The 20601-nt window shown below is 41.4% G+C and overlaps 1 protein-coding gene across 3 annotated transcripts in view; it reads left to right on the forward strand.

The window, feature by feature from the left end:
• DNAI1 (dynein axonemal intermediate chain 1) overlaps positions 1–20601 on the forward strand; it is a 137192-nt gene that overhangs the window by 43235 nt on the left and 73356 nt on the right. For all 3 annotated transcript variants that reach the window (XM_068667934.1, XM_068667936.1, XM_068667935.1), the window contains exon 13: positions 20352–20599. In XM_068667934.1, the coding sequence (XP_068524035.1) occupies positions 20352–20599 (248 nt within the window). The remainder of the gene's footprint in view (positions 1–20351; positions 20600–20601) is intronic.

Below are 20601 nucleotides of genomic sequence, written 5' to 3' on the forward strand. Positions count from 1 at the left end.
TGCTAATCTACGTTTTCATCCACGAGGAAGAAGTAAACAGAAGATCACTGCTGATGTTTTGATGAGTCAGTTATCTGGGACGTGGTAAGAATGGAACAATCAGATAAAATATGCAGAGTGATTTAAATCCCTTGGTAGGTGAGTACAGGAAATCAGCCTGTGTTATGGTGTCCAAGCATGTATGTGAAGAAATTCCAGCCATATATCCATATAGGGACAGGGATCTTCAGGAGCAGTGATTTTACTTATTTATTTATTTATTTATTTATTAAGGCTTAAGAACTGCAGTGATGAAACCTTAGGGCTGAACTGAGCTAAGAATGGCCTCTGAGATCCTGGGCTCTGCACAGAGGAACTCTGCAAAGGTTTAAAGAGCCTTTTGTATTTAGTGCTGGAGTGATCGCTGTGGAAAGGCATGCTCATTTCTGGTTTTGACATACTAGGGAGGATGACAGACTAAAAACAGGAGGACTGACCTGGGAAATGGAGTCAAGGAGATCAGTTTGTTCAGCTTGTCAAAGGAAAGCTTATTAGGTAGTTGTATCGTGGTGTGTTAAGTCTTTATATTGGGCAGACAGATCATGTAACAAAGGGATCGTTAATCTCCCAGACAAATGGTGAAACAAGATCAAACAAAAATTGGAGCTGTGTGAATTCAGGCCAAAGTATGGTTTTTTAATAGCAGATGGGTAATTGAGAACAGTTAGTTTTGTCACATGGTAAATTCACAATCTATGGAAATTTTAAAATGTGGATAATTTAAAGGTTTGATACTTGTCTGTAAGTTTTGCTCTATAGCAGCAATTTTTTTTTGTTTTGTTTTGGTTTTTAATTTAAAACAAGGCTTACTGTAGAAAATCATAAGTTCTTCATGTGTTTTGTTTTCCAGGATTCTGATTTATTTGGTCTTCTAGCCTTTTTAGAGGCTGCTGTCTGCACTGTCTCATGTTAGAGACTTTACAGTTCACAGGAAAAGAATGTGTATCTTCCTCCATGGACTGGAGGTCTTTGAAAAACCTCCCCAGTGGAACCAGTGTTAGAAACTTAAGCCATCATGCATCTGTTGTATTGAGATAAATAACTGTGGGCAATTAGACATAATTACACTGAAAATGACAACACTTTTGAATCTGTTTTCCAAATCCTGAATATTTCCTACCACACATACATTCTCTAGGAGTATAAAATGGACAGTACCTATTATACTGTCAACTTTGTTAGTAAATATAACCTAATAAGTGTAATACATTAAGTGAATCATATGAAATATTAATTTCAGTTGGTGACTTAATTACTGGTTTGTAATTTAAATGCTGTGAGCTTTGCTTATTTTTTTTTCTAGCCTTAACCTTTTGATTCATTTAATTTTAAGTCAACTCATAATGTAGTGTTTTGCTGTGGCATTTTGTTAAGCACGTAATAATAAAGAGCTCTGTTCATGTGTTTGGGGAGAACGATGTTTTAAGAGGTTTTTTTAGAGCCTGGGGATCAAAGGAACTGCTCAGCCATCCTGTTGCGTCTCCGGTGCATTGCAGGCCATTAACTTCTATCCACTTGCCTCCCTGTCTAGCCCATTTAGTTTGATTAATGCATTTTAGTCCACAGGAGATTAAACATTTGTATGCCATAGAGTCTTACCTGTTTGATAATGCTAGGCTGACTCTTTCCCTTTCTTAGCTTTATCCCTGAAAACAGCTACATGTAAGTTACTGTGGGAATTCCTTTTTAGCGCCTGCACAAGAGAAACCAAGCAGAGATGGGTTAACTCTCTTTGCTATTGATGGTAAGGTGACAGTACCATAATGAAAATTGGCTAAGGACTTTCCTCCCTTTCATACTGAGAGACCCCTTGACTTGGCAGGAGACAACATACAGATGTTGGGGAGAGGCGAAACAGCTCTATACGCTCTCTTAAAAGTATCATTTTATGCTCTGTGTATTTTAAAGATTCTGTTTCTGGAATACAGGTGTTCTTTTTCCTGTGCTCTATAAGTCAAACACTATTTGTTTATTTTTGTATTTCTCCTCCTTGCTAAATACTAAGGTTACGTTATTAACATAGCTTGAGTTTTCCATAACAAGAGTCCTGGAATCAAGTTTATTACTCACACTCTATTCTAAGTGACAAAGATATTGCCAAGTCCCTGGGCACTAACAGGCTTTAGTGGCCCTGACCACCATCAGCAGCATCACTGTTCAAGGGCTGCTGAGGCCCCTGCACCGGTGGCCGCGTTACGGTGCTTGGGTAATGGCTCCCCATCCCTTAGGGAACATCCAGTGACTCTTGTAACCAAGCCTGACACATATCCTGTTCCTCCAATAACCCAACATTTAGGTAGATAATTAACAAAGTATAATCTGTATAAAACACAAACCAATATAGCTTTGCCAAAACTTATGACAGATACTTAACTCTTTTTCCTTATTAAACTGTAGTTTGAAGGAATTGGTTTACTTTTCCTTGCTTTATTTTTCCTTGCCACAAACCTTCCTATGGGCCATAAAGCAGATTTCTTAATCTGAGTGCTTCTTGTTCTGTCAGAGAGAGAATGATAGCAAGAATGTATAGATCCAATCTTGATTTAATTGTATGCATTAGGATTTCACAGTGGAGATGGACAAATGTGTAGATTCACAAAGGATGGGAATTTGTAAAATCCTTTCACCTGACAGTAAACCAGATCTATATGGCACTTTTTTCTGAGGAATTCCAGAGCCTCCATACAAGAGAAGACTAAATTAACTGATCTGTTTAGCCTCCATAGCATTCATAAGTATATCAGGGGTGATAAATCCCAAGGAGGCATAAGAGCTATGTAAGGCCAGTGCAGGCACATCTAGTTGTTTAAGAGAGTTTCTTATGCTGTGGATTTGCTATGGTTGCCTGCCAGGAAAAGGCTCTGGATCCAACGATTTCCAGAAATTTTGTCTTTGTAGATGCAACCGTGGTTGTGAAATCAGCCACTTGGATAAGGAACGACGCTGACTTGATGAGATTATTTAATGCCTGATGCATAGCTTACTGTGGTTAATCAGCTCGGTATTATTAAAGCTCAAAAGTTTCAAAATCATTAATAGGAAGATAGAGCTATTGTGAAAAGATTTTTTCATGATGGTAGGAATGCAGCCTCTGTAGTTAAGTGTTGGTGTTGAAAAATTCCATGGTCATACGAATCGTTTGTACTGAATTCTGTTACTTTTTTTTTTTTTCTTCATGTTAACTGTTGCAGGCTTAGGTACGATCAGGTGGTGTGCATTTTTCAACTGCATTTGAAGCCTTTCATGCTAAGGAGTCACTTTAATGGCAGATCCTTGTGTATAGTCTGCCATTCAGCAAGCGTTTCCCTGAGGGCAAAAGCAGGGGATTTTCAGCATGGGTTTCTTTTCTTTTTTATGCTACAAAAAACATCCTTGTTTCAGTCCTGTAATGTGGAAGGTGCTGCAGGAATTCTTAATGAGCACATCAGTGTGTGGCTGAGATGCGGTGGATGTACCAGCTTGAAATAAATTTTGATGTGTTTCAGCTGTAATGCTTAAGTACCCTTGAATATGCCGCTTCAATCAGTTTGTTTGTGTTAGATTACTTTATATTGTGACAATAATTTCATATCCATGTGCTGTGATGAAATCGTCTATCTTGTGTAATTCTGATGGAGAAAAGATAAGTCTCAAGCTGTGAGGTCTGCAGAGTTTGTGATCATACCTTCTGTACAGACATTATTAGCAGTGGTGTAACTGTTGGGACTGTGCTGGCCAAATGGATTAGTTATTAACTGAACTTCCACTTTAATTGCTTTGTTTCTTCAACTTAGTTGTTTTCATACAAAAATTCTGGGCACTGTAAAAGGATCTATTCAGGCAATGTAAGTTATACAGCACTGCTGTATGAATCAGCATGAGTAGCGTGCATGTAAACCCTGGGGTGACATTGTAGTGCAGAAAAATAGCAACATGAGAACAGCATAAAGAAAGCAAAAAATCCTCTGTGTAACTTCTGTCTGTGGCTTTAGTTGCCCCTTGCTGCACTGCACGCCATGATCACCCTTAAAGGCAAGACCATATATGTAAACAATGTTGCTACAAACCACAATGGGGAAAATAATCTATTTTTATGTAGTAACTTGACAAGTATACTAACTAATAGTTGTTTCTTTTAATAGCTCCCCTTAAAGCAAAATAAGCTAAATTCTGGTCTCTGGGCCACAATTTAAGGAAATAGGGAGTGATGGAATAAGTATGTCTTTGAATTTAATAAAAATAAAGTATTTTAAACTATTTTGGATGCAGTGTACAGATTTATGATGTCTTCAGCAAGAAGCTATTTGACATATGAAAGTGAGAAAACAGGAAGAACTAGAAGTGGAAAAGGCAATACTAATAAGCATTGGGATTTCATGTTTCAGGGAATAAGGAATATTTCTTTGGCAGTCAGGAAAATTTTCCCTGAGGGTTGTTACGGTATTGCCAAGTCTGATTATTCAGAGATCACAAGGCAGGCTCTCAAAATCATGAGATTATTACAAATGATAAGACTTCATTTCTTTTTATTTGCCTTCTGTGCTTTCAGAGCAAAATGTGTTTGGTGTTTTAAAACCCTCTTTTATTGCCATGAGGGCTAGAAATGTTTTGCTCTGAAACAAAGCAGAAGCAGAACTTGTGCTTAAATAACGAAGCTGAGGCTTGGAAGAAAACCTCCTGCTATTGCAGCTCTCACGATATTGCAGGAATTGGCAGCCCTGTTGTGGCTCCTGTCTGTAAGATGCCTTGCACGGCTCTTTAAGCAGTGTTCTTCAAGAACACAGAGGCAGTGGTTCCCAAATATATGGACTTCTGTGACCTGAGAAGAATCACAATGGGTTCATGGCTGCGCAGATCTGATGAATTACAACTTTTGCCATTTTATGTTTTGTGAGACCAGCGTGCAGCTCCACTCCAATCCTTGGAACACAATTAGGAAACTACTGGTAAGTCATGGGTCTGATCCAGTTTTGCTAGATTGATATTCCTTGCTGTTAATTTGCTTCCTTTACGGCATCTCAGTTTATCTGTAGCAATTAGGTTGCTGTTGTGGCTGAACTATTTGTGATTTTTAATGAAATTTTCTGAATTTGGATTCCCACTGAGAAGAATGAATTAAGTTTTGCAAAGGAAAGTTAGAGCTATATTTTCAGATTTGCCAAAAGGTTTTTGAGGTTTCCAGCCAAACCCTATGCTCCATTGGGATCTTCCATACTTTAAAGGCATCAGAGCTTAGCTTCTTCCTACATGCCTGTTGTACTGCAAGATCTCTGACAGCCTGTAACCCTTCCAAACTTCACAGCATGCTCTGAAAATTGCAATTTCCTTTTCTTCTTTGAAACAAATTCTTATCATTTCTTGCATATGGTGTTACAGCTGACAGTATGTAGTCCCAGCCTGAATACTAAGACTGTAATACTGTTTCTTGAGTTCTGCTGGAGTGCATAAATGACTTCAACTGGACTCTCAGAGTAGGTGCCACGGGAAAGAAAACACAATCAATTTACAAGTGACAGTCGGTTGGGACCATGTTCTGTATTGACCACCAGCTGACTCAACATTTTAACAAGACGTTGTCTTCCCAATTTGAATTCCACTGCTTCTCGAACCCTTAGCTTTCTCCAAGCCTCACTGGATGCCATTTGAACTATTAATCATGTGTTTTTTTCTTTTACTTAGCACATGCATTTATGTGGTCATGTCATTCCCTGCTGTGTTGGATAGGAGAGGGCAATCATGGGATATCTAAAATACTGCTGGGCTCTATTCTGGTTCCATGATCAGGCTTACCAGAGTCTCTGGCTATGGAATTATATTTAATTTCTGTTTATATAAACAAGATCAGATTCAACCCCTTGTTTTCATTGGGAAGGTATTTGACTATGTCTGCCTTCTGCATTACAACATAAGGTATTTCTTCATTTTTTGGAAGGATCTGTAAATTAGCACATTGGTCTGATTTTAATTCTTGGCTAATGCAGTGTTGGTTTCATACAAAAGTCAGTGTGAAATTAAAGAATGATACACAATCAGGCTGGAATGGGTCTCCAGAAATCAGTTACTCTGTATCAGGACAGGCTTAGTTCTGCCTAATGGCTTCTGACACGTGTGTGGCACTTCTTAATGCTTATCTTAATGCTTAAAAAGAAGGGGATTCTGTCTGCTCTTAAGCATCCTGCCAGATTCACTTGCTGTATAGAAAACCTGTGGGAGGACACGTGACAGCCCTTGCCACAGGGTTTGTTTTATCTCCAAATCTGAACTTCAGAAGTAAAAGACCAGAGCTTGGACTGGAAACTAGATGAAGGATTTCCCACTTTAGCCAGGTGTTAGGGCAAGGACACGTCCTTCTGGAGGAGAGTCTCCTTACAGCAGCAGGGACCTTTTAATTCCTTGTGTAGGTGTTTATCCAGAGAGTCTTTAAGTTCATCACAGACTATGCCCTACTTAGATCCTTTTCTTTTTCTTTTCTACTCCTGCAAGGTAATGCGTTCCTAAAACAGGGTTCTGCTGCAAGAAAGCATCCAAAGAAAACATCCTCGGTTAATGACTTGTTGTGTCCTTTGCTCATCTGTGGAAAATTTCCAACGGACACAGTGCTGAGGAAGCAGGGAGTATTGCTACCCTGAGCCCCGTTCCCTTTTTCAGTTGGCAGAGAAGGCCGAGGGTGCACACAACAGCTTTGAGATGCTCCTGTGCTTTCCCTTCTGTGTGTTGTGTAATGATGGCACAGAACATAACACCCAATATATCCCCTGGAAAATATGTTAGCTCCTGTCTATCAGCTGCTTACAGGCTGCATTTGTAGAAATTCTGGCTTTGTAAGGGCAGAGTCGCTGGAGAAGGGATTTGGTGTAATACCACATATGTTAATGTTGTCTGGCATCACCTCCTCCTCTGTATTATAAATATCCTGATCGGTAGTGGAACAGCATTAATTTGTACATGTTTTCATGCCAATTTTGATTGATTTTTCTAATCAAGTATTTACAAACAATCCCACCGTGCTGTCTGGCATCATGAGGCGGCTTTCTGAGCGAACCCGTTAATTTTATGCTGCACAGCATCGGCTGATTAGATGCTTTGTGGAGGAAGAATTGATATGAAAGCACAAAAATGAAAACAGCAATACTCCTGCCAAGCGTTCTAGCCTGTTGCTACACGTTGCTTTCATTCGTCAGCTGGTTTTATTCATTTGTCCGAAGGGATGTTAGTGAGTGAATCTTAACGGAGAATTACGCAGACTGTGAAGCAGTGCTCAGGAGCACGGGAGTGTGGCTTCCTTGCTGTCTTCTCTCTGCACCCCTGCTCCCAACACCAGAGGTCAGCTTTCTACTGTTCATTTGAAGCCCTTTCTGCTCCAGCTGAGGCATCTAGCCATTACGAAACATAAAGAAACAAACAAGATCCGACTCTCCTCCAGGCAAAACAGGGCTTTCAAGAAGGGTTAAGATAGGAATAGCTGTGGGCTGGATAAGCTACTCTGCACTTCCCCTAGCAGAGCTAATTTCTAACAGCCCCTGTCTTCCAGCCTGGTGCTGTAGTTACGTAGTAATGATGGATATGAGAGCTTCTCTGTGGTGACCTGGGATTGCAGAGGGGGCAGGATCTCTGTTTTAGATACTTAAATGCTCTCCATTGCTGTGATATCTCAGTTTCTCTCTGCCTTGATAGTCTGCATCTTCCCAGATGAGGCTGGGCAATCCTGCTTGCATTTGTACTGATGAAAAAGCCAAGCCTCCGTGCCAGGGGACCTGTAGAAGACAACACTTATCCAGAGCTGCATTCATCTCAGATCCCATAGGGCATGCCTCAAAACAAGGGGCTCTATTCCAGCAATTCACCTTAAGGCGCAGTGACTCCAGAGACCTTTTTCAGAGATGTTATTCAACCTCAAGTGCTGCTTCTCCAGACCAGTGCTCTCACATCATGTTTCTGTTTTGAAGAGAGCTCTTAGCTTGACCCAACCATCTTTTGTTCCTGCAAAGGGCAGGATACTCACTAGACAGATATCTCTCTGTACTGGTTAATAACCCAGTCTGTGAACTGGATCACAAGTCAGTTTTGAAGACCTAGCTCTCTTTAGATTTCATTTAAGAACTGCTAATTACATAGATTGGATGTTACAGTATCACCATCAGTGCCCTGAGATGGCAATGCTGTTTAAAATGATTGGTTCTCAAGCAGGTCAGCAAGCTCAGGGTCACAGAGTTAGAACAAAGAGTGGGTAAGAAGAAATGGCAGAGGGAAAGAGAGATCAGCATTTATAGTAGCAGCCCATGATGAGATTGTTTTGTGTCTGTCATGAAAACAGACTTGAAAATATTCTTCTACCTTGATGTACACTCTGAAAAAGAAAACTTCCAGCTCAATCTAAAAGGCCACTAGGCAGCTGCAGAAGTTCACCATAGGGGTCTGACACCAGGTGCTGTATGCTTTAACTAACCAGAGACCAGCAGGAGGGAAGAGGTGCCACTGCTGTGTGTGATTCTGGTCAGACCTTTACTGGAGTGTTGTTTATCTAGCTAGCAACAGATCAGCCTTCACAATGAATGTTAAAATTGAGAAAAGTTCAGAGATAAGCCACAGTATGACTTACGTCTGCAACCTCTGCCTTATAGTGAGATACTTAAGCAGCTCATCTTATTAAAGATAAGTTTAAGTAGTAATTTGCTTACTGTCCATTAAGTATGTGAAGGGAAAGGAAGGAGATACCTTACAGAACAGAACCTTTTCATCTTACTTAGATATTCATCTAGGATGGAATCTAGCAACAGGAGGTAGAATTCAGGGATCTCAGGGAGCTGGAAATAAATTGACTTTTTAATGGAGGAAGTAATTAAGCATAGGAACAAATACAGAATTTATTCATCACAATGATCTCCTCTGGCTTTAAAATTTATAAATCTATGTTGGGTTCATGCCATTACTAATTCTAGCAATACATAAGTTACATAAGCAATACATAGTTTGTAAGCTCCTAAAGTTAGATAGCTTGTCATTATTCCTAGGTCAGAATGGTACAAAGAAATTGCATAAGGCCCCATTAAAGGCGTTTTCTTCAAAGACTTTTCTCTTCTGTCTTTTGTTCTGGAGATGAGTAGGGATCATTTTTCAACAGAGGGGATCAGTAAAAACCTGAAGGAAATGTATCTAATGTAAAGTTTTCATTAGAGTTGAAGCTTCTGAGACATCAAAACTCTTCTTAGCTTACCTTTGGCTTTTGCCACTGCACAACAAAAATATGTTGTTCAGTATAACATTTCTCCCTACTGATCAGGACTTAGGGATTTCAGTTATAGCGTTCTGTTCTTCACTTCATGCTTGGTAGTGTTTGGCAGGCTACTAGACTGTCAGAATATAAGCACAAATATCTGGATTTTAGCCTCCACTGACTTGTATCACAGGCTGCTTTAGGTTACGATTCTATTAGGAATACTTTAAAATAACAGGTCATTGAAGAATAAGTACAGACTGAATTCTGAGTTTTTAGACACATTGAACACCAGAACAGTACTGTAATCTCTGTATTTTTTTTCCCCTTGAGTGCTACTTGTTTTGTTCTCAGGGATATCAGTTTCCTGTAATTCAGATGAGAGATGACAAAAGTGAATTTTAGAGTATTGTGGCATAAAATCAACTGCAGAAGGTAGAAGAGAATTACTCGGGGATGCTTAAATCTCTGTATCATTGAAGATTCTAAGCTGTGAATCATATAACTAGCTTGGGTTGTGCCTTCAGCAGCTTTTCTCCACTTCTGTTTTCCTGGCTATAAGATAGGAAGAACATGAATTTTATTTGTGGGGAATGTGAGATTTACTCTGTGCATAGGGCATCCTGAATATTTCAACAGTATTATAGTGGATTTAGATCACTGCTAAATTTTAGGAATTGAATGCTGTTGGAAAGAGTCTCCTATGCCATAAAAGAAAGGTAGCAGGTATTGCTCTGTGAACTGTTGCCAGCTCATTCAGCCCTGAGTTATTCTCATCAGATTCCTCCAGGTATAAGAGAGCTAAGAAAAGATCCTATTCCAAGTGGGATGTGTTGGCATTCACCAGTTCCTCTCATGAAATGGTACCCAATGAAATGTTTTCCAGCGCTGCAGAAGAGATCTTCATAGAGGGACAGTTGCATCATCTGTCTTATTTGTCTGATGAATACTTAAAGGAGAGGCCAGCACAGTAGATTCTTAAGATGCTGAAACTGTGGATGTGAGATTCTAGAAGTCAAAGCTTTTGGAGTTTGGAGACATTTGACTAAGCCTTCCTGGGTAGCCTTGATGATGTATGACTTTTTAGAAGGACAGGATCACCCCAGCAAAATACTGGGATCTGATTTTCGCACGATGACATGGTATTTGATCTGAAAAGTGTCTGAGTGTTTTGTAGTGTTCAGTTTCCAGCAGGTTGTCTTTGTCTTGCCTAGGGCTAGATGCAGCTCCTTAATGTGTAGGAGCCCAGGTGCACTCTTTTCCTTGCCTTGGCTTACACAGCATAGGAGAGTGTTTTTTTTGGAGCAAAACGTAATTCCTAGATGCTCTGCATCTCATCCTTAGCTGCAGAGATGCTGGAGGGAAGCCAGATTGCCCATCAGCAGCCTAGCTGGTGTGGACAGGAGGTAATGTGGACCTAAACCCCCCTTTAATTCCCACAGCAAATCCATGGTCTTGACCAGACTTGTAGTTCGGTTTAGCTTGTGTAGTGTGGTTGGCTTCCCAGAGTGGAATCCTACAAAGTTGGCTATTATAGAGAAAGGCGGAAGTTTCTTCTTAGGTTTATAAATACCTGGTGGATGGGAAAAAAGAAATGTGGAGCCAGACTCTTGAGATAGCAAGAAGTCCATAAGACAAAACTTCGGCACTGTGGGAATGGTTGAACAATGAAAGAGTTCGCCTAGGGAGGCTGTGGAGATACCTCCTTGGAGATAAACAAAAAAAACCCCACCTGACTAGATAACATACCTGGGCAACATCCTCTAGATGAGTTCGTGGTTGGACTAGGTATCTCCAGAGGTGTCTTCCAATCTCAGATCTTCATTGATTTTGTGTTTGTTTGTTGTGTTTTGTTTTCGTTTTTGTTTGTTTTCCATCCTATTCCCACCATATCTAAGTGTGAGCCAAAATTTGGCCCATGGTTTGCACAGGTATTTGATGCTTTTTGCGAGCCTTTTGTACCAGTCCCATTCTCTCATAACAGCTAATTGCTGTTCAGAAATTTCACTCGGAAGGATCCTCTCTCTTCTTGCCATTAATTATTCTTTTTTCTTCTGCCTCTGTTATCTGATCAAAGGATTGAAAGTTGTTGCTTTGTTGCTGTATAAGTGGCAACAGACTTTATCTGAGACTAACAAACACAGAATTTACTTTTGTTTTAATTCAGTTTTCTAGAAAACTAATAGTTTTGCTCTGAAATTACTTTTAGTAGCTCTTAAAAACCACTTACACTAATCACCAATCATATGCTTCACAGATCTGTTTCAGATGCAAAGTATTTCATGCACTAAAAATAAGAGCAGGCCAAAAGAAAAAGAAAAAAAAAAGAAAAAAGAAAAAGGAAATTACTGTGAGAATAGCTGGTCTATATTCCAGCCATGTACAAAGAGGAATGCTGAAAGATACTGTCCAGATTTAATCATCGATATCTGGCTTCTGCACAGGGAAGGGGGAAGAGGACCTCTGGGACCACAAATTAATAGGGGCCTAGACAGTCTGCTGGAAAAATACGTCGCTTTTTTAATGCCCTGTTTTTATACACTTTCAGAAGTGTTTGATGTAAACTGCTGCTGAAAATGCGGTGGGGCATGTGTCATAATGGCTGCTCTCATATTCGTTCTTGTTTGAAGTATGTTCCCGTGCAAAATTGCCTGCAGGTTGGCCTATGTAACGCTGCTTCTCCTGGGCTCCTCAGTCAAATCTGGGTCTTCTGCCAAATGTCTTCAGAAAAGTTCTCTGAGCTGCAGTATCATTCCTAATTGCCTCCTCCACGGTCTAGCCTGTACGCATCCATCTCATCAGGCATCTGTCTGCTTTCAAGAGGCTGCAGCACCATCATAAAACTCTAATGTGTCTGTCCTTTAATTATAGAATACATAAGCATCTCCTGCAGAGCATGCATCCCCCTCATTGCTCATCAGGTCAGGAATGCTGAGATGCCGGCAGCCTGGCTTGTTTGCAGTAACAGCAGGCTGGTGTGGTTATCCAAAGGTGGCACATTTATAGAGGTCTGTTAGTGGCGTGATCCTGGGGATTTCTGAATGGTGTGTGCCTCCTGGAAGCCCCCTGCTGCTAACAAGCGCTTGGCCACTTGATGGCACTCTTAAATATTTAGTTGGTTGCAAATGCTATTAAATATAACAGATTTTTAGAACAGGGATAGAAGAGAGAGAGCCTCAGGTATTAAATAGTAAACCACTATCAAGATTGCAGCTTAAGCTGACCACAACAAGAAAGGCAGGAGCAAGAGTTCAGCTGGTTGAGACAGCTGCTGCCAAATGTGTACTGGTAGGATTAGCCCGGCTTCCCAGCTCTGGAGTGCTCTGCGGAGATGAGTGTTGGAGCTGGAAAGTGTCCTTCAGTCCCTGGCTTCTGAAGAGTTTATGCATTATCTGAGATTGTTAGGCTGTCAGTCGGAGGGTCAGAACACGAATGTATTCCAGAAAGCAACAGGAGTATTGCTTTGAATGGTATTGATATGTGGAACTTTTATAGCCCCCATCAGTCACTCTTTTCCTCCCTCTGTGATGTGCATCCTCAGGAGTGCTGTGAGAAGTATGGTGAAGAAGGGACTAAAACCACATTAGCTGTTTGGCACAGGGGCTGGAATACAAATCTCCCTGTTGCCAGTCTTGTGCTTTCATCGTATGGACTCTCTTGCTCTTTTTTAAAAAAACTTTCTTCAGAGTATAAGTTGATACAACATTGGAGCATTTGCACTATTACTGTTTGCATTGCAAAACCAAATCTTTATGAGTATCTTTTTTAAAGAAGCAATTTTTAAAAGTAATTTTAGTGCCTTCTAAACCTATAATTCAAAGTCCTCTCTGATCAGAACGAGAGAAGTCTGGTATTATTTGGAGCATTGCAACCTCAGCCCAATAGCATATTCCTTTTCTTTCTAGCGCTCACCTGCTCTCCTTCGTGTGAAGCAGGGGAGAGTCAAGCTGCAAGTCAAACACTCCTGCTATTTTTGGGAAGTCTTTTCATCCTGTTCTCCCCTGTTCTTGTTTGCCTCTGAGCCTCTGCTGTAGCAAGCAGTGACAAACAGTGCTTTTCTCCAGGTGTTTCCTACATCTTCAGTTTTTGTTGTCCCAGATGACTGCAGCATCTTTTGTATTACTTTGCCAGACGGTATTTTAGGATAAGATGCAAACATTTGTGACAGCTCATTTCCATACAGGCTGTTTTTATCTATCGGTCTGTGCTTCTGAAGTGTGTGTCTTGCCTCTGACATGTGTGGAGCCTGCAGCAGTTATTAGGACTGTGGCACGGCCTCAGGTTGTGTATAAATTACAGCCTGCCTCGTCACCTGTCAATTTTGTCTTTTGCAAAATGTCCAAAAGATGTCAAAATCCTGTTTCTTCTCACTTCTACCCAAACTGCAAGTTCTGTGGTGCCTAAGCAGAGCCACAGCTGTTTAACGTTAACACAATCAAGAGTACCAGGAATTTGTCCAGTGGCTGGGGAGAGGTGTCAGGCAGAATGATAAATGTGACATTCAGACATCTGAATAAACCACAATGATCTGTGATTTGCCTACGCTGGACTGATGGGATTGCTCTGAGCTTGCAGAGTTTGCTGCTGACCGGAGGGCGTATGCTCATCCCTGGGGCTGCAAAATGCCCAGCCCAGCACCAGAGGTCTCAGCAGCAGGATTCAACTTCCACTGACAGATGTCAGGAAATAAACGCCAGTGGAGATACCAGCTGAGACAGTGTCTCAGAGGGAGTGCTGTCGAGATCAGTGGTGGCCCTGCAGCTAGGCATTATTTTTGTTGGTCCTCTGGATGGAAATATAAACTCACAACAGATGAAATGTGTGACTGATGAAAAGGCAGGTGGAGTTGTAAATCACGCCGTGAACCGGGCTGTTGTACAGAGTGATTAATCTTGTTGTAAATTGGAATTATAAAAACCAAATGCATTTTAATGCAGCCAAATATAACATTATATCTCTCTAAACAAGGAGGAGTGCTGTGTCTTGGAAGGCAACAACTCTAAGAAAATAAAAAAATAAAGGAGGCTTTTGTGGACAAGCAATAAATTTGAGTTCCCAGTGTGATATTTTGGCAGAGGGTGAACATGATCTTGGAGTGCAAACAGGGACTCCTGGGTGGCAGCAGAGAGATGGTTTAAGCATGAGAGAGGCTGATACTGGAATATTAAGTTTGATTCTGGAGCCAGTGTATTTCAGAGGATGCAGAAATACCTGGAGGTAGTTGGTAAAGAGCCCCAGGCTGATTCAAGTGTCGCAGAAGATACCTTAAAGGTGGAAAGAGAACAATGTCCAGTTAAAATCCTGGCTGCAAGTGAATTTTGCCTCGGCAGCATAAGTCCTAGCTATGTTATGTCCTCCACATATCTGTGGAAAATTTCTTAATATTCTACATTTCTCCACATCTGCTGAGAAGTGGCTTTGCAGCTGTGAGGGCAGTGCCTGTGACTGGTGTGGCAAAGCTTGTGATGGTTCCCAGCCTTTTGCTGAGCTCTGTGCCAGGCTGGTGAAAATAAATAGGATTTTTGAGTTCAGGCTGTGAAGGTTATCAAAAACATGCTGAAAGGTGACTAGCATTCAGTTTTCAAGTATCTTAAGGAAGAGAAAGTGCCAGATATGAAAGAAGTCTTTCATCCAACGGAGATAAGCGAAGAATTAATAGTGATAAGCCAGACAAGGCCAATAAGGAGTTAGGTGCAACTTTTTAATCACTCAGAGTGATCAAGAATTCAAACAAACTATGAAATGAAACAATGGCCTCTCTGTCTCTTGAGATCTTCAAGTGAAGAATGCACGTACCAGCCAAAACCGAGCTACAGGGTTCAGAGCAGGATATACCTGTAACACTTGTGAGCTGTGAAATAGAGAAGGCCAAGCTTTCTGGCCCTGAGCTACAAAGTAATGAATTCTCAAAACATTTTCTTTTCTGGGAAGGGACTGTTGAGGTGGTTTGGTGTTAAGTCTTTTCCCTGCCCACAGTGTGGTTCCCAGCCGGATCCACAGTGATCAGGGTTTGTATCAACACAGCCATATACTCGAGTACTTGTGGACTCTCTAAGGAGTAGAAATAAAATGGGCACCAGTGATTCCAGTTTAAATCTCTTGGGGATCCTGGGATGGGGCCACCTTGAGCAGAGCCCTATGAAGTCCTGGTTCTGCACCCTGTTCTTCCAGCTTGCTGTAATGTCTTGGACAGTCCCTCGCCTTTCTCTTTCCCTTGGCTGTAAGAAGCAGTGCTGCAGATGCTTGCTCGAAGCACTCTGAAGTGCTATAAAACTTCCAGTTATTATTGTTAGTCCTCACAAGCCTTTGAAAACACATTCAACACATGTCCAAACTCTCTGAGCTCCTTGGAAAGATTTGTTCTTTTCTGATTTTTCTCAACTTTTGGCATACAGCAAAGCCTGGAGTGCCAGCCGTTTCCTTTCTTACAGCGTGCCCATTCTGCGACCGCAGGGAAGTGTGGAGTTGGCAGAGCTATTTCAGTAAGCGAGGAGAGAGTCTTGCTGAAGCAGCACACGCTCACCCAGCATGTTCCACAGCGGGGTAGATGAGCCTGTGCTCAGTGCCACGCTGCACAGGTTTTGCTCACTGAGAGAGAAAAAAAATTGTATTGAGAATTCATTAATTTGTGTCTTGCTCTGTCATCTGTGCCATGCAGGCTGTAGCACAGGCATATGCTTAGGCTGTGCACAGGGTTTTACAGAACTGAGTATTAATTATACTTTGCTTGGGGACATTTGCTGGCCTGCAGATAACCTTTTTTTGTCCTCTACCCTTTAAATATTTGAAAGGTGAGTAAACAGCTGAGCCACTTCTTTGGGTACCCTAACTTTTGTTGTTGAAACTGATCTCTTCTCCCTGGAGGAGATCACGTAACCGGGTATAAAGCACAGCCAGCCCCCTCCCTTTGCTGCTCAGAAATCCAAGCCTAAAGGAGAGAGCCCCAGCCTGCAAGCTCATCAAAGTGTGGGCATATCTAGGAAAGGAATGTAGATGTGCTTGTGCAGCTGTGATGCTCAGAACCAAGCAGCTGTTCACAGCCATGCTTCTCCTTCTTGCTTCCTTTTTTAGATGGGCTATTGGAGGAGAAAGGATGGGTTTTAGCAGTGGCGTTTCCTTTTAGGATGGTGATTCCTCAGTCCAAGCCATATCAGTGAGACAGCTGGTGGTCTTGATTGAAAAAAGACATGTATCATAGGATCTAAGATGTGAGGCTGTAGCGTTTGGGCTTCTAAATCCTCCAGAGAGAGGATAATTTGCCAGTCCATGACATAATAATCTATAGCACTAGCTTCTTGGGTGGTAAAAATCTCGACACTGACTTGTGACCATTGAGAGTTCACACTCTGAGATTTACTACATGTATATGGGATTTACCCTGAGCATTGTAACTGACACTGGCTTCTAACTTGAGGATACTGTTGAGTTGAGCTTCCAGGTTTGGCCACCAAGCATTTTGTAAGAAATGGAGGAAAAACACACATGCCTTATGGACTTTTTGTGAAGCAAGCATGAAAGATGAAGCAAATCAAAAATTTCCATCCAACAACCAAAGTATTTTGATCTGATATCAAATATTTATTTAAAAGCTTTTAAATTAATCTAAGAAAAATATAAATGAATAATCTGTTAAAACAAGCACTAAGTAAATATCAAAGTGAAATATTTAAATGCTTTTCAAATTTATTTTGTTTTGCATGAGGTATTTGGTGATACTGCAGTGATATTCCAAGGTACTGTGCTCCCATTAGTATTTTTTTGAAAAGGATTTATGTTGAATCTGCTCAGCTCTGTATGGAAATACAGACAAATGTTTTAGATAGCAGTGATAGTTGGTTTGAAACCTGCGTCCGATTGCATGTGATACAGGCTCAGTTCTCCAGGTTGAGACCAGTAATAATGCTATTGCATCTTACGTTAGCAAAGCTTCTCTTCCCATATACACTTGTTACATGTCAGGGTTTGAAATGTAACCTCTGCTCAGATGAACACTGAGGATCCTCATCACATACAGCTCTTCCTCATTACAGCAAGAGTCTGCTCAATCCTCTTTTTGCTGTACAGCCTTGCATCTCCCTGCACTAGAGAAGAAAATCTCCTGCTGGCATGCTTGTCAGAATAACTGTCTGGTGTCTCTAGTGTCTCCAGCCCTTGTATCTCAGAAAAAGAGCCACATTTCAATTTGTGCTTTGTGGGTCTGCATAGGGCAGATGCTCTCGGCTCTTCCAGTGCATCCTGGTGCATCCGTGCAGCGCAGCGCAGCTGCCTCAGCTCTGATGTTGCTGCTTTCAGCTCCTGCAGCGGTGCAGCCACTGCCAGCTTTGGGTCTGTGCCCTTGGCTTTGCCATGTGCTCTGTGCTCTTCTACCATTGTTTCAGTGGGCTACCTGTGTCCGCAGAGACAGACCACACAAGATTTGGGGCACACCGCAGTGCTCTGCTAGGTTTTGCTGAAAAACACAGGCCTTTTTGGTGAAAAGCCTATGCTTTAAAGCTATATCACAGATGTGCTGCTTTGGGTTATGTGTTGTTCCCTTCCATTCTGTAGTATGGAATATCACTAATGAAAGATGGCTATTTTTTTCCATTTGTCAAAGAACATGTAGGTGTGTTACAGCCTAGGACTCTGGGTGAGATTTCACCCCTAATTGAAATAGATTTGTATGCCTGCTCTCTCAGAAGGTTATTGTTTTACTTGGATTTATGTGCCATGCTTCAGTGTTAATTGTGGATTATTCTCTTCACTTTGCCTTTCATCAGACATAAGCTGTACATTAGCAATCACATTATGCAGACTTATGTGCAGTATTCACACACTGTGAGTTTTAACCCACATCCGCTGTATTTCATAACATACAGGAGGCAATGGGTGGGATTCAACTCTGGGATTAAGATGAGTTTAACAGTCAGTGGAGGCTTGGCTATTACAGTCACTGGAGCACAGAGAATAAATCAGCAGACAAAATATAGGAATCTTCTCTAAGGTGGGTTTTCTGCATTTAGGGGGAATTAGATAGATTTATCTCTGTGGATCACAATGGGAGCTTAGCCTCTGAGTGCTCAGACAGACAGCTGCAGGTAGACCTGCATTTGGGTGTCTTAATCTGCAAACTGAATCCCATGTTTCACTCTGTTAGGTCTTGTTCTTGGGACCTTGCTTTTCCATTCAGGCTAAACTCCATGGAGGCTTGCTGATGCTGCTATTTTTCCTAATTAAATGCCTGCTCCCTCATTTGAAGAATGTAGCTGGCCTGTGATACTGCCAGACGAGCAAAGAAACACATCCAGAAATCAATTCGGATCTTTGGTGGGCTGATTCACCCTCTGAAGGTGTGTCTCTGAGCTGTCTGTGCAGAGAGCATGGGCGACAGCCATCTGAAGCCCCTCAGTTCAGTGCCAACAGAGAGAAAACAAATATGTGCCACAGACTTTTTGTAAACATGCCTGGCTGGCTGTTCGGCACACTCCAGGAGAAATGAGCATGTGAATCAGCTCGAGTTCAAAAGTTATCTAACGGATTTGACTTTCTAGTCCATTCTGATGTGAGTCATTCCTGGTAGGTCATTTCCACAGCCTTTCCAAGTGTTTTTGCTGCTGGGGAGGGGAGGGATTCATCCTTATCAGAACCAGACCTCAGCCTAATACCCGTTCAATGATATTAACTGGCTTAGAACAAAGAATTCTGTGAATTCTAAGGACAGAGCAAACCTCTGATGGAGAAAACATGTTCATTTCCTTTCAACTAGAATTCTAAGAATCAGCTTCTCTCTCTTCCAAAAAAATGTGTTAATAATATTATTTGGGTTCAAATATATTTAAAGCGATGCCAGTATTGAAATCTCACCTTTCTGCAAAATATTTCTTTTCCCTGCTTCACCCCAGTGTACAGAAGGACCTGTGAAAAGGAGTGCTGCGTACTTGGAAAGCTAGACCATTTCCACCTTCCAAATACAAAGCAGCACGAGTTGTTTTAATGATGTACGGGTTGCTTTACTAATGCTTTGGATGTTGTATGTGGCCCTGATAAAATTGAGGCAAGTAACATCTGCACCTGTGTGCTGATTTGGGATCAGCCTGCTGCCAAGGAAAGTTCTCTGAAGTTAGTGTTATCACGGGGGTACACATTTACCAAGTCCTTATCCTGCAGGTTGGTCAAAATGTCAGGCAGGGCAAGAAGCACTTTTAAAAGGAAATGACTGCTCTGGAAATAAGATGCATAGTAGGTACTTAAATCACAGAAAACCATAAATCTGTTTCCCATATACTATGTACCAGACGGCATTTGACAGGAAAAAAAGTGTTTGGAGAGATAGCTAGGATGCCCTCAGAGTGAGCACTGTGTTGATAGATTAGGAAAGCTCCTCCTTTGCTTCTGGAGAGCTTATCTGCATCAACAGCTTTTCTTCCCCTTTAAATGAATTTGGAAATTGTTTTTTAGACGAGCAAAAAGCTTGAGAATTGCAGAGGACAGTCAGGACATAAGAAAAAAAAAAAAAGAAAAAAGCAATAGTCCTATTGAGAATAGGGAGAGCTAATTTCAGGCAGCATTAAGAGGTGAAAGTAAGCAGACAAAAAGGGGAGGGGGAAGTTTTAGCAAGAGAGAGCTTCTATGCCAAACAAAGAGGAGATGTTAGACATAAGCTGAAAATAAAGCTGCAATGACTTGTGCATTGTACAGTTATGTGTAATGGCAGTGGAAATGATGCTTTACAGATACTTCAGTGAAATGCTTTTCATTGAAGAAAGAGGGGAGGCTTTAATATCAAATACTGCCAATGTGTGCAATATTAATGAAATTCAAGCATAAAGAAAGAAGTGTCCAGGAGGTTCAGATACACTTTTTTTCCAAGGCTCTTAAGTCTCCTCCTAGAAATAAACTGCTAAAACAGTAGTTTTTCTGCATACGCATGTTGTCCCCACATACCTGACATATCAATGAAGAAAAGGCTGTTCAGATGCGGGCACCCCACCTTGACCATTTAGTCCTGTGATTGATGTCTTTCCCAGATAGCCTTGCATGCAGGTTGATTTTAGGCATAGGTGAGTGCTCTCAGATCATATATTGCAATAGCAAAGAATCTTAGAAACTGATTTAACAGCAAAAACTCCTTCTTGTTTAGATGACTTCATGAAGCAGAGCCATGGCATGCTCCTGCTCTACACCATGAAGAACCCCTCCTTCCCGGAGTATGTCTTCAGCAGTGAGAGTGGCATCATGTGCCTGGACATCCACAATGACCGCCCCTACCTCGTGGCAGTGGGCTTCTATGACGGCAACGTGGCCATCTACAACCTGAAGAAGGCAACCTCCCAGCCCAGCTACAAGAGTAGCGCTAAGTCAGGAAAGCACACGGATCCGGTGTGGCAGGT

The sequence above is a fragment of the Anas acuta genome, chromosome Z, assembly GCF_963932015.1.
Source record: "Anas acuta chromosome Z, bAnaAcu1.1, whole genome shotgun sequence".
NCBI classification, from domain to species: domain Eukaryota; kingdom Metazoa; phylum Chordata; class Aves; order Anseriformes; family Anatidae; genus Anas; species Anas acuta.